Source organism: Catharus ustulatus, chromosome 2 (genome assembly GCF_009819885.2).
Source record: "Catharus ustulatus isolate bCatUst1 chromosome 2, bCatUst1.pri.v2, whole genome shotgun sequence".
In the NCBI taxonomy this organism is placed as follows: Eukaryota; Metazoa; Chordata; class Aves; order Passeriformes; family Turdidae; genus Catharus; species Catharus ustulatus.
This window is the reverse complement of record NC_046222.1, coordinates 82,811,811-82,826,190: the sequence shown is the minus strand read 5'-3', so window position 1 is coordinate 82,826,190 and position 14,380 is coordinate 82,811,811. Positions and strand designations below refer to the sequence as shown.

Genomic DNA, 14,380 nt, shown 5'->3' with positions numbered 1-14,380 from the left:
GGCAGCGGCAGCACCACCCGGCCAGCCCCGCCGAGCCGTGGCGCTGAGCTGGGCTACCCGGCCCCGTCGGCAACCATGAGCGGGCCGAGCCTTCCTGGCCCCGCCCCGAGCCAGTAAAGCCCGCTATGCCGTGATCCTGTTACTAATTGGCCAATTTGTGAAAGCTGCGCACGGATTCTCGCGACGAACGAAAGTGCGGCTAATATTCGGGGTGCGGCTTATCTATTGACAAAGACAGCAACATTGTCGAGGCACCGGAAGTGCGGCTTATAATCCGTGCGGCTTGTATTCGTGAAACTACTGTAGTCTTTAATATGGTTTTTTTTATTTTAAGCCATTTTCTTTAAAAACAAATCCCCCAAACTAGCAGGTTTTCAGAGATGGAGGTAGATGATCCTGCAAGAAATGTAAACACATTTTACAGAATGACAGTAACACTTGGAACCAGATCCTGCACACAATGATCAGAAGCACATACAAAACTGCTTCTCCCTCTTCTGGTTTGCAGACTAAATGCTCCATGAAACACTCACTAACTGTGTCTAGCAATTTAGTCTCCACATCAATCATTGCCTCAGCCACTGCCACTGCCATGCAGGCACCAGGCTGACCAGGGAGCAATACAGCTAGGAGGTTAGAAGAGAATGAAAGGGCTCCAAAGAAAAAGAAGGGTAAGAGAGCAACCAGTCAGCTTGTGTGCATTTACACAGCACATTGTTCACAGGACTCCAGGACTTGGAATAACATGTTTATGATTTTTCATGAGCTGCTGTTTCTCTTAATTTCTAACCCATGATTATAGAGAAAAGAAATAAGAATTCAGATACTAGACGTGAATTCAAGAAGTAGAAGGCAGACAAATCTCTATTAAAAGATAACGAGAAAGCATATGCTAACTGCTTAAAATTAGCTCTCAAAAATTTGAAACTAAAATTTGAGTACTGCGATTGAATAAGCCACTGCAGAGCCAATACACCTGCTGAGAACTGGCTCAATAGAACTGCATGCATTCCAGAGTCTTGTTGCAAACATGTTGTATTTGGATTTCCTGGCATATTGCTTCTCCCATGAAATCCGTTTTTCCTCTGTTTAAGACAGTGGTATCTCCCCCTCTACTTGCACCTAAGTTCTCCTCTTTACTTCATACATTTCCAGTCCCATCAAACCATTACCTTTTCTCCCCAGGTTACAGAAGCATTAACATCTCCCTCCTTTGCCCCTGGGGCACCGGACAAAGGCAGGGCCCATCTGCCTTTCTTCACCTGCTGGGTAGGACTCCCCTGCTCCTGCCTCAGGATGAAACTGGTGTCTTGCACTGCAGAACTGGGTTTCAGTACTGCCATCAAACAGCTAATGGTAAAAAACAATATTTTTCTGCCACCGCTAACCTTAAATACCTTCTTCTCCAAGTCATTGCAAAAGTAACGATTGAGGCATGTGCTATTAGACAACTTGCAATTGTTTAATGCTTTATCCTAGGACAAACTGAACACAAATCAAAAGGAAGCAATTATAAAAGCCCTCTGAGCAGCAGCTTAAGGGAAAAGACAGAAACACAGAGCTACATAAAAATGCATCTTTTCAATCCCTGGCTTTTCAGGTAGAGGAAAAAGAGTTATTTTTCCTCCTCTGTCTCTATGTACTGCTAGTAACAGAGAGAACAACAGAAGAATTTAGGATAGATTAAACTGGTTGGTTCTGGTAGCTCTTGCAAAGCCAAACAGCTAAAAGCCCCTTTGAACTTTGACAGGGCAGACAAGCTCAAGAGTCGATTCAAGCCTGCAGCTTACTGAACAAGCTGAGCACAGAGGAGCACTACTCCAACCAGCTCATTCTGTATGCAAAGCAAGCAGGTACAATGCAAAGGGGATGTGAATCACACAAGGAAAACATATAAAATAAAGGCAAAATTGCTGGGAAGATAGAAAGGACATCAGTGTGGGAGAGAGGGCAATATCAGGCTGCCAAGAAGGTAAATCAGAAGTGTGGAACACGACTTGAATAATACAAGAAGTAGTAGGTATATTTATAAAAAAAAAAAAATTAAAAAGTGATTGTGAAAAGATTTCTTTCATATTCTGTACGTCCTTTTAAGCTTTTCTGCTACCCATATATACAGTACAAAGTGAAAATTCTTCAGGCATCCTCCTGAAAGGATACACAACTTGCAATTTGGCTTAAAATATGCAACTCCAATGAACTTATTGCTACGAAGACTTCCCAATTCACCTTTTTTGTATTTTATTTGGGTTTAGGCTTAATATTTTCATTGAAACTACCTGATAATGTTCTGGAATACAAGTAGCAGAGCACAAAACAAGAATGATAAACTTCTAGCATCCCTACTGCTCTCCTAATCAAAGTCACAGTTTTGTATGGCCACACTTAAGCTTCCCAGTCAACCTGTAAGTCAGATGCAGTCCATCAGTTTTCCTATTACTCTACTGCAAGGCCCAGCAGCCATTGAGATGGCTGGTACTGACCCATATCACAGTGGGATTCTTGATTCCATTGTCAGCTATCTGGCAATTTAATCAAAATGAAAAGAGGTATAGCCTGATAAAAAATAGGCAAGTCAGAGGCAGTGCTGCAAAACTCAACATACATTTACATGGTCCTGGAGAGCAAAACAAAGAGCCGCCTTCTGCTGGAGAAGAAAACATGTTAGAAAGAGCCTGAGCTGTTAAGGAAAAGTAATTTCAGTCCTTTCATTTAGGCATCTAAATTCTCTGTTTGGAGAAAATAATGTCAATGGGTGTTTTCAGGCTTTAAAAGTCTGACAAAAAGGCATGACCACTTTAACACAGTTGAGCTGAAGCTTGTGACATAAGTCTGTCTTGAAAACAAGGACTTTAAACCTTTACTTCAAAGAAGTAAAATGTTAAGCAGTAAAAAATAAAGCTGCACATACAAACTAATATTTGAGATCCCATCTTCTGAATTTTCTCTGCTTGGCACTTTAAAGCTTTTATAATCCACTGTAAATAAATATAAAGTTCTTTGCCTGTATATTTGCTGTTTTTTTTTCTGGATTCTATATTTGCCTCTAGAAGCTTTAAAACTTGCACAACAAAATCTTACATATGTTGAAAGTTCAATCCAATAACTGAGGTAAAAAAAGGCAAAACAGTTACATTCTTTCATTACAAACTCTGGAAAGTTATCTCATGTTAATACATGATGAATTTTTACACTATCATTTAACTCTGAAGAGTTTAATAACAATAGCACTGTAGATGGAAGTTAGAGCTCTGAAGAACACCATCTGCAATATGAATATAGAAACTATAAAAATGTTAGCTTTATGGATAAAAATAATTCAAATAGAAATGAAATGGTTGACTCAACACACACTGAAATTAAAAAAAAAATTAAAAGACAATAATAATAATAAGACCTCCTCTTATTTACTGAACTGCTACTCAAGTTCTAATTTATCTAATAAAATAATAAGAAAAAACGCACCCTCCCAGGCACCAGAGAAACATACCATCCCATTCTTACAAGAAATGTACGAAGGAAACATATTTTTTTGTAATACATGCTCAACGCCAGCTTTACAACTGGACGTCACAGAAGCATCACAGCCCATCTAAAAAGTTACTGCTGTAGTTAGTTGTTTCCTCCAACAAACTAATGAAATGTCCACAGAGAAAAAAACTGTTGCATATATCCTTCATTTAATAAATATAGCTTCTGAGCTTTTCCAGGAGTCTCAAACTGAGGAACAAGGAGCAGATAAAATACTTACTTCAACACCTTCTCATGTTGCAGCATCTTCTCCATTGTAATCTTTCCTCCCAATTGCCAAAAATAAAAACCAAACTGTACACTTAGCTGCAAGGAGCTATAGGTTGATGAGTCTCATCTCCACCCCGGAAAGGTGATTGAGCAAACTTTCCTGGAGCAGTGGATGTTGTTTGCATTGACATCAGCAATGTCATGGTCTCCCACTGTGTTATTTGAGGCATGCTGGTGAGACATGGTTGCTACACAAAATCCAACTGGTGGCTTGTGGTGTCACTCAAGAACTGGGAGAGATGCCAACGGTGTTTAAAAATGTCTATTAATTATGTGGATAGTGGGACAGAGTCTGGTCTCAGCAGGTTCAGGGGTAACCCCACATTGGAGAAACAGATCAACACTCCAGAGACTTCTATTTCAAGCAACTTCAAGAAGCAACAGAACTGTGTTGATGAGAAACTCCTGAGGATCAACCATGATAAGTGGTTTACTGTGAGGGTGGTGGGACTGAGAAGCTATGGACTATCTCTGAAAGTGTTCATGACCAGGTTGGACAGGACTTTGAACAACCTGCTCTAGTGGAAGGTGTCCCTGCCCACGGCAGGTGGATTGGAGCCAGATGATCTATGATATCCTTCCAACCCAAACCATTGTATGGTTCCATGATTCTACATAAAAGAAAAAACTTGCTCCTGAGGTGAAGTAACACTCAAGACAGGCTGGGCATGCAGTGACTGGGACATAGCTCTGCAGAAATAGATCTGGTCCTGGTGGATGCTGTTGAGTAACAGCCACCAAAATGCACCCTTGGGAAGTGAAGGGGGCTAACCAAGTATTGAGCTCTGCTGGCAGGACTACTGAGCAGGCTGGGGGAGTTGACCTCCCCTCACTCCACCTTTCAGCACTGGTAAGACAGAACCTGGACTATGTGTCTGATTTTGAGCTCACCAATAAAGGTCAGCAGAGGGGCACCAAGATGGACAAGGGGCTGGGACACACAACACAGAGTGGCCAAGTGAGGCTTGTTCAGTCTGGGGACAAGGTAGCAATCAGGCAGACCTCATTACTCTATTCAATTTCCATGTGAGAGTGAACAGAAAAGTAGTAACCTGACTCTTTTTAGATTCACACAGCAGTAAGACAGGAAGAAACAAACACAATTTGGAAAATGGAACATTTCTGTTAGCCGAGGAGAAAAGCTCTTTTTCCCATGAGGGTGGCCAAACACTGCAAGAAGCCGCTCAGAGACACTCTGGGACCATCACCCCTGGAGTTATATCAAAATTTCCAGGCATAGCCTAGAACAACCTGCTCTAGTTAGACTGATTTTAAGCAGGGGTTTAAGCTACATGACTGCCAGAGATCCCCTTCCTATGTAATTCCATAATAAATCCAAATGACTTAGAGTAGAAAACAAAATATTTCATTAAGTTACTCTTTTCATCTGAACTTGTTAAGTCAGCAACAGAAATGGCATAGCTCTAGCCTGACAGAGGTTTAGCAGATATAGTTTATCACTAACATTGGAAACTTCTTGGAAAATAATGGTTCTACTCATGTCACTAAAAATTAAAGTCTAGTTAAAGGATGACAACTCTGCTATTAGAGATTTACACTGCTGCAACTGAAGATGCTTAATTTACTATTTGGCTCTCTTATTATAACACTTATCTAACTTGAGAAAGAACATAACAGAAAAATAAAATACCTATGTAGAACAAGAGCTCAAATTACCTAGTACTTGAAGATTTTCATTACCTCTGTATCTTTCTCTTCCAGCAAGTAAAAGAGGAACTCATGGAGAGCTTTAAAGCCGAATCCATTTATTTTTGATTAAAAAAAAAACTTTTAAATTGCATAATTTTAATCCTTCCTTGACCTTGCAAGACTGCAGAGTTATTTCTGCTCCCTGCTCTCTTCCAGACTTCTCTCACACTTGAGGCTCACAGCTTATACCTACACTGCTTCTCCTCTTTCTCTTGCTTCGAGGAGTTCCTCAAGCAAACACCATCAGTTGCTATTCCTCCTATCCCCACACTCTCAGACAGAGTCTGCATTCAAAGATATATGGAAGTCAAAAATTGCAAGTAGACACTTTTAATTATGCAAATACACAAGCACTGAGATATAAATGTATTTGTTACTTAAACAAAAGCCAGTTCAGAAATCAAATAGAAATTTGTAAGTCAGCAAGTTCTTTACATTGATATCATTAGAATTTAGATGAGAACTTTTTTAAAAAATATATATTTTATTAGTGCTTTTCGAAGCGCTTTATTTCACTCACTTTCAAGTTAATTTATTTGCAGAAAGTAACTGGTCTCAGAGAGGTCAGATACTCCACATACAGCCTATAGGGACCATTTCCTTCCAGTATCAAAGAGCACCCTGTGGAGAGACTTCTCATCAAGTTACTTCACAGGGAAATATACTCTCCAGTCAATTGTGAATATCATGGTTTGTTCCATCCATTGGAAACTGAAATTGCATCTGTTCATTGCTTTCCCCACCCCAGCATTATTCTTCACATGGTATTCAAAGTTTATCCACTACTATGTCAGTATGCTTGTCATTTCCACCAGTTTGTAAACACTCAGAGTCACAGTCCACCCTGCATGACCCTGTCACTTTCACAACTGACATGTAACTGTATTAATGAAACACTTCTAAGGTGTCTGAAAGTCACATTTGTATCAAGCATTTCCTAAAAGATTACTGATTATTAAAGAAAAAAAAATGAAGGTTAAGATATTAAGTTTAAGCACTATTTTTCTAAGATTTTTTCAGCTGTGGGTCACACTCCAGATCTTTTCAGAAGTACACATAACACCACCTAAGTGTAAACTTCATAGCACAATCAAAGTCCTAATAGGTCCTATCCTTACAAAAACCCATTTAATACCTTTTCAGTCAATACATATTGAGATCTCGAGCACTGATCATGTAACAGGCCATAAGTACTTCAAGAGTTATTGATTTTGCTACTCTAGCATTTTCTCTGAAAGAAGATTCATGCAATCTCAAACAAAACCCCAGAATATTTCTGTTAAGTTTTTCCCTTTAAAATAGTAGTTTCAGCGGCTACCTAGTGGCTGTCCAAATGATACTCTTAATTCATGCAATTAGCCTCCCACACAGTGTTTAAAACCTTGCTCAGCAATAATAGAGCTTTTAAGGGACTTCAAGTTACTTTCTGAGGCAAGCGAACATTACAACATCCAACATAGCATAGAAGTTTGGGTTATAAATACTTCCAGAGAACAGGCAGCTATACTAAAAATATTAAAGAATAAAGGCTTTCTCCTGCTCTTACTGGGTCTCATTCTGCACAAATAGCAGCAGAGTCTTTACATTATATATAAGCTGCCACGGTTTCACCAAACTCTGGGAGAAGATACTTTACTCTTGCTTACTTAGAAGTTAAGATATTGAAAACTGTCAGCACACCTGAAGGTAGAAAATATTCGGTTCCATCAGATCTTTACACTTTCCATTCAGTTTCTCTGTGATCACTAGAGCTGAGTTGGCAGAGATTTTGTTCTTCTCTACAAAGAGATCTCAAAAAACACCTCCACAAGCAAGCTTACAATTTTATCCCTATTTTTGCCACTAGCTGTGTCTACAGATCTGATCTCTATCAGCGTAATGGCATTACACAGCAACTTTTCCCTTTCACAAAGTAACCTTTCCCATTCTGCATCAAACCAATAACATCACCTAAGGCTGTGCAAGAATTTAAGCAATACCCTACTCAAGAGGATTGGAAACTGTTCTAAATTAGGTAGCTGGTTAATGGAAATTAAAAAAGCATCGTAACATGAGAAAGTTAAAACAGCTGCTATGTCTTATAATACTGTACAGCCCTAGGGGATGTTCCTGACACTTCCACTCTTTTCTTCTCCCACAGGACATCTCTGCCTGGCTCCTGCACAAAAAAGAGAATAGCTCCTCTATTGTACGGAAAATCTTATTAGACAGCCTATTTTCCAGAAAGAAATACCAGAAAAAGCCAAATTGGCTTGGATAAGCCACCAAATTCTCTTCCAGACAACTAGAACTGCAGTTCAGGTGCTCATTTTCATAGCACACACCTTCCTGGCTCAAAACTTACTCTGTTCCAGTTATCCATAAATTACAATGATGGATGAACAAGAACTATCCGTTCCCATTTGAAATAGTGCTGACCACTCTTTTGTCATTCCTGGCAATTAACAGTAAACACGAGTTCTAGTCATTTTTGTAGGTAACCTGCTGAGATTTATAGCAGTATCTTCAAAAGTCTGAAGACAAGACTTATCTTTGGGTGAAAGATTTTTCAGGGTTGTGACAACCTTGATGCAGAAGAGTTCTGCTACATCAATCATTTGTCTGCTCTGAAACCTCACAGGTGACACATACAGAGCAAAAGTAGTTAAGGATAGTTGCTAGCTGTTGCCACAAGTTCTAGGCAAGTTGCCTGCAAAGAAATAATAAAAAAAAATGGCAGACAGCATTACTATCTCAATCAATCTGGATCAAAACAGACCAATTTCCTGCTAAAATACAGTAGTTGACTTAAAATAGGAACATTAAGGAACATTAGAAAGGAAATGCTTTTCAAAAAACGAAAAAAAAAAGACAACTTTAGGCAACTTCTCCAATTACTCCCATAAGCCAAAAAAAAATAACCCAGAGTCTAAAAAAAGTATGATGTGGCAAGGGCAGAACTCCCTGGAAAGCAATTTCTGAAAGTTATCAAACAAAAGGTTTATTACAAAGGGATTTCATTCTAGTCAATGTTTGCATCAACAACATGGATGCTGAAAACAAAACCATTTTTACTAAATGTGTCAATGATGAAAAGCCAGGAAGGATAAAAACTTAAATCAATTTTGCAAATGGAAAAAACTGACAGAAGAGGAATGAAATCCACTGGGGACGAGCACAAAACTCCTACAAGAAGACAATGGAAAATATAAGCAATAGTCTTTAATAAAATGAATACTGTCTAAATCCCAAGCTGACAGTCAATGTCAGGCAACTACAAAATGGTAAATACCAGTGAAGAGTACAAACACAAGTTTCAGAATAAGCCAAGTAATCTTTTCTGGTCTCTTAAGAGACAAAATACTGTACTCCCACTGAAACATCACTTTTCAAGAAAACAACTGACACAAACCTAAAGAGTAGGTCATTCTTTGTGTTCCTCCAATAAAGACAGAGTGCATTGGATTTGGTTACTATTGAAGCAGGGAAGTTTGAAAGAGGGTTTCCTAAGAACCAAAGTACCCAGAAGGCTACTGCAGAGAAAATAAGATCAATTTGTTCTCAGGTTCTCAAAAGACAGGAGATGCAATGGGCTTAAAATTGAAGTTAACAAGATTCGCACTAAGCACTTGGGGAAGACAATACCACTTTTCAACTTTAAGGACAATGAAACCCTTGAGCAGATTACACTGGACACAGGTAAGGAAGTAAAAAACCCACAGTCAGTAGCAGGGCCACAGGAAATTGTTTAATCTTTGTTGTTCCTTACATTTATTTAAAAAAACTGTATAGAATTTACTGGTTCCATCACTCATTTCAGTAGAAGATACTTAGGTACAATAGAGAATTTGTGCTCTTTTTATCAGTTTAAAACATTTGTAACTTTTTATTCATTTCTCTCCACCATCTTCAACATAGTCTTATTTTTCAATTAACACTCTTATATTTTTGTGAAGATCATTTACCACGGCTGCAAAAATCAGAGTCTGTCTTATGTTCTGTTACAGCTATAGCTTAAAAAACACACCATAGTCAATTAAAGGAATGCAAAGGAAGGAAAAAGAATCCTACTAATATTTTCTATTCAACTCTTTCCATTCCAGGACTCATGGGCTTACACTGCTGGTTTACACTTCCATAGAAAAATGTAGCATATGGTAAATTAAATAGGACAAGGAAACAGAGAGTACAATGGAAGTGAATTAATGAAAATCAGTAGTTTTGAAGACTAAACTGAATTGACAATAAAGCTTATGGGGTTTACACAACTCGACTGATTTCACTGTTTTATATTAGGAAATCAGACAAAACTTTCAATAAAGTGTTCTTTCAAGTGTGTAGTTTAAAGGATTGCCCTCTCAGTTTAATCAAACTTCAAATAAACAATAATGAATAATTATTAATTATATTGCAGGCATCATCAGCAAGGGATAAAATGTGCCCTGATCCGAACTTCTCAGGTTCTCTCAACCCCTCCTCCATAGAGCAGAGAGGCAAAGCAAGCCCTACCTCACACTCCAAGGATTACCTGGGAACCTAACAGAGGCAGACAGTCGGTTTGGACAATGTCTCTGCAGTATTAGATGTGGAACTCTTCTCCTCTAGCTTTAGATACAAAGTCCCAATTCACAATTCTCGTCTTTCTCTTGTTATTAGTGAATGGATGAACTGTCCCTCCAGAAGACAATTCAGCAGGTCTCAGACACGTCTCAGACGCTTAAAAGGGCTGCCTGTGTTATTCTATTTCTCCCCACTGTCTGCAGACACAGTCTAATGTCACTCAGACTTGGCACCAACTCTTCCCCTGGCATACCAGGTTAGACATCTCACAACATTCCTCTTCCCATTCTTTCCTCAAGCAGTGTTGGCTGTTATTCCAGAGTCTCAGCTTCTTGGCACCTCTGAATGAAAGTCAGGTTCTGGGGGTAGAGCTGAACACACGCATCACCAACTTCAATGGCTTCCATAGAGGGCAATACAAACACATAAAAGACTGGTTTTTTGTCTTGGTTTGGTTGGTTTCTTAAAGTAATGTCATTCAAAAGAATTACTTTGCTTTCTAACAAAAGAAATAGTTTTATAACTCCACAGTAGCATCCAATACATTAATAACAAGCAATTTTTCATACTGAAGCTGGGGCAAGGCACACCATACCATTAAGTCCCACAGAGGTAAAAGTCTATGCTGCCACTTGGGCTTAAGGAGGTTCAGATTTCTGGAGCACAGCATCCATTTTTGCCCCATGTTCCATCTTGGGTCCAACATCAGAAAGAGGAAAAACTAAGACAAATTCTCTTTAAAACCCTAAGTGATTTAAACACACTGTCCATGAAAAACAAAGACTGAGAGAGGTTGTGCTTTACAGATCTTCTAGGACCTTTACCATGATCATCCACTCCTTATCAGCTAGCCCCTTTCCCCAAGAATTACAATTATAGTTTCTTCATAAAATCTTTTGAAGATCTGTTTTAAAAGGTAGGACTTGATCTAATTTACGCTATTTTTAGCCCTCTAAGAAACAAATTTTCACTATCATGTGCTATAAATCCTTTATTCCCTCCATGCAGTAAAAGACAAACCGCATGTACAGGGACCTGAAAGAACAAGATTTTATTGTTTGCTTGTTTCTCCACATAGCAGGTGTTAATATCCACACCTCCTATGTGGAGAAACAAACAAAAAAAATTGAAATACATGCATCAAATATACGGCACAGGAGATCAAGCACCTTGGTACCAAATCTGTAAGAGTTTGTCCTGCCAGCCACAAAGAAAATCCATTGTCAAATATTTAACCAATTTAGCCTAATTTTCTGACGCCATAGCTGGAAGGCAGAAAAGTGAAGCTATTGAAAGAAGTCTAGTGCTTCAAATACATTCAGAAGCTTTAAAGGAAGACTTTAAAATATTCAATATGCTTTACATTAGACCCATACGCTAGTTTCTTGCCTATTTTAAGTATACAGTTTCCCCAATTCTCCATTCAGACATTAAAAAAAGACTTAGATGTATGCCTCTAATAGAACAGCAAAGTAGCTTGGGTTTGATTCCAATCTCACCAGGAGCAAAGAAATTCACAACAGAGATAATCCATACTTCAGGGTTATTTGATTCCTTTTAGAGTTCCTTGAGAAGCAGAAGTTAAGTTACACAGTTATAATGACAAAACAAAGGAGAAAATTTAAAGGTGTCTCCTAGCGCAGGTCATAATACAAGAACGAACAAGTATTAAAACAATGCAATAAATTATTATTCACATTATTCCTCATTTATGTAAAGACAAATCAAGAAGTGCAATCTCAACACTAATCAAATAATCCATTAATTAAACCAGTAACCAAAAAAATTCAGAAAACAGTATTCACCTATAATAGCAAAGTATCACTACATGTCTTTTTTCAATCAAAGTAATTACTAGCTATGAACTGAATAACCACTATGACTGGCTGTGTAGGTCAACTTGAATTTACCTAATACAAGAATGGTTTTCTGTAATACTACTGAAGCTACTACTCCAATTTTATTGCCCATTTGTAATCTTGGCAATTGAATTTAGCACTCAGTTTTTTACCTACTAACAATCTTAATGAGAGAAAGTGGACTTCACTGGTAGACTATGTATTTTCAAACATTTTTACAAGTTTTAGTCTTCCTCCTCCCCTCCCTTTTACATTGTAAGTTTCTTGAATATTCCTTAAAGCTCTACAACTACCACCAAATTATTTTGTCCTTAAAGACATTCACAGCATTTCTCTCCCACCAGCAAATACATACACTTCATCAGTTAATTTTTTTTTCATAAAATTGTATGAATTACCTTAACAGTATTCTGCAAGTACAGTCCAAGTCCACAACCATTCACAATAAATTCACATTACCCTGCCTGGAGTCTTTCCAAATGCAACTAGCTTTGCTGTATGGGCCTTTAATATTCACATCAAATAACCTTCAAATTGTTCAACAACAACAATAATCAAATCTACTGTCATGATGAATAAACCCTGTGAAAATGTGCCCATGAATGTCATGGACTATACAAGTTCTTAAGTGACAAGATACAAACCACAATGTGGAAGTGATTCTACTGAAAACTTAAAGTTTGTGGACTCAAAAAAATCAAGATGGATACTAAAATGAAAGAATGTAAGGTAGTTGCCAAACTATATAACTTTTTTCAAAGGTATTCTTCCTATACGTTGTTTAATATTTCACAGAGTTGAAGTTACAATTATGAAAGTGCAGAGGTTTAAGAGTGAATTCAGCTCATGACTCCTTAACACACGTCCAAAATCAATCAAATAAATAAAGACAGGTTCTAATGCTAGCCTGAATAATCTGATTGAACGATAAATAAATCAGAACAAAGACCAAAACTTACTGAATCACCTAGAGGGATCTCTTACCAATAGAGATCACCCATCTGACAATTACTCCGTGTTTGGAACACACAAGACCTTTCACAAGACCCAACAAAACCACACTATAACACGCAGAGAGGCAGTATGCACACAGAATTCCCTCTTCCACTGCCATCAGATCGTCAAAGGGACATTCACAGTGGGATTTTTGCTAGTACAGTGTTCCCTGCACAGAGCCTGCCCGGAGAGCGAGCGGCCAGCACAGCACGGCAAGCACAGACCCTGCCTTAGTGCCGACACGAACACGGCACAAAGAGAGTTTCAGGGCTTCTGGATACTCCCAACTCCGCTAGTTACAGCAGCTGCAACGATCCATCACGTTCTGCAGAGACACTCTTCCTGCTGCAGAAGAGCGTAGTGATTTGTTAAAGGCAAGTTTCGAAAGGACAAACTTGCGGGAACACGAGTGGAGTTTCTCTCGCGCTAACCCGCACACGAGGCAGCTGCTACGTGGGGCCAGCACGGATTTGAGGCACAGCGAGAGCATCACAGGTGACACAGCGGGAAGGCAAGAGCCTCCCCCGGAACACCAGCCTCACCCCGCCGTTAGTTTATTATGGCGGACGGCAGCGGACAACTCTGTCCCAGGGCCCGGAGAGTGGGACCCACTGCCAGGGCGCCTTCCCAGGGCGCTGGGATCTGATTCGGAGCAGATCTGGGAAGCAGGCACTGACCTGAGGGTGCGGTTGCCGGCGCAGCCGCGGCGCTCCATGGCGGCGGGCACGCAGCTGGTGAGCTCGGTCCAGTCGGCGTGCAGCCCGCAGCTCCAGCCCGTGGAGAAGCGCGAGAAGAGCCAGGTGTCCTTGTCGCCGCCCGGACGGTGGCAGGCGCACTTCTTCTGCCCGGCCCGGCAGTAGCAGGGCTGCTCCAGGTGGATGTTGCGCACCAGGTGCCGCCCGAAGGTGGTGCCGCCCGTCTTCTGGATGTGGAGGAAGACGATCACGTCGCGGCCCCGCATGTCGAACCGCACCCGCCGGCACAGCTCCCCCCGGGCGAACGGGAACTTGGCCGCCAGCCGTGGCATCGCCGCCGCCTCCTCCTCCTCCTCCCGCTCCTCCGGGCCCCCCCCGCGGCGGGCGGCGGAGGCCGGCGGGCGGCGGGGGCAGGCGGCGCCGGGGCAGGCGGGCGACACGTACTGGTAGACGATGAGCAGGAAGAGCAGCGCCAGCAGCGGCGGCAGCAGCCACCTGTTGAAGCGCTCGTCCATGGCGGTGCGCGGGGGCAGCGCGGCGCGGGATCAGGCGCTGCCGGCCGCTGCCGGGGCGGCCGCCCCGCTCGGATCCCGCAGCCGAGGGGCGCCCGGCTCCCTCCCCGACGGCATGGTCCTGGCAGGCGGCCGCGGCTCGCTCCGCTCAGCCCAGCGCGCCGCGCCGCAGCCCGCCCGAGGCGGCCATCCCACGCCCGCCGCTGGGCGCCGAGCGCCGTGCCCGGAACACTCTGCCCGGCGGCGGCCGCACAGCTCCGCTCCCGAA

The 14,380-nt window shown here is 41.1% G+C and overlaps 1 protein-coding gene across 1 annotated transcript in view; it reads right to left on the bottom strand.

Moving 5' to 3' along the window:
• HS6ST3 (heparan sulfate 6-O-sulfotransferase 3) overlaps positions 1–14,146 on the bottom strand; it is a 282,958-nt gene extending 268,812 nt beyond the window's left edge. The window contains exon 1 of the mRNA XM_033052668.1: positions 13,583–14,146. Within this exon, the coding sequence (XP_032908559.1) occupies positions 13,583–14,115 (533 nt within the window). The 5' untranslated portion in view covers positions 14,116–14,146. The remainder of the gene's footprint in view (positions 1–13,582) is intronic.
• Between the last annotated feature and the right edge of the window lie 234 nt (positions 14,147–14,380).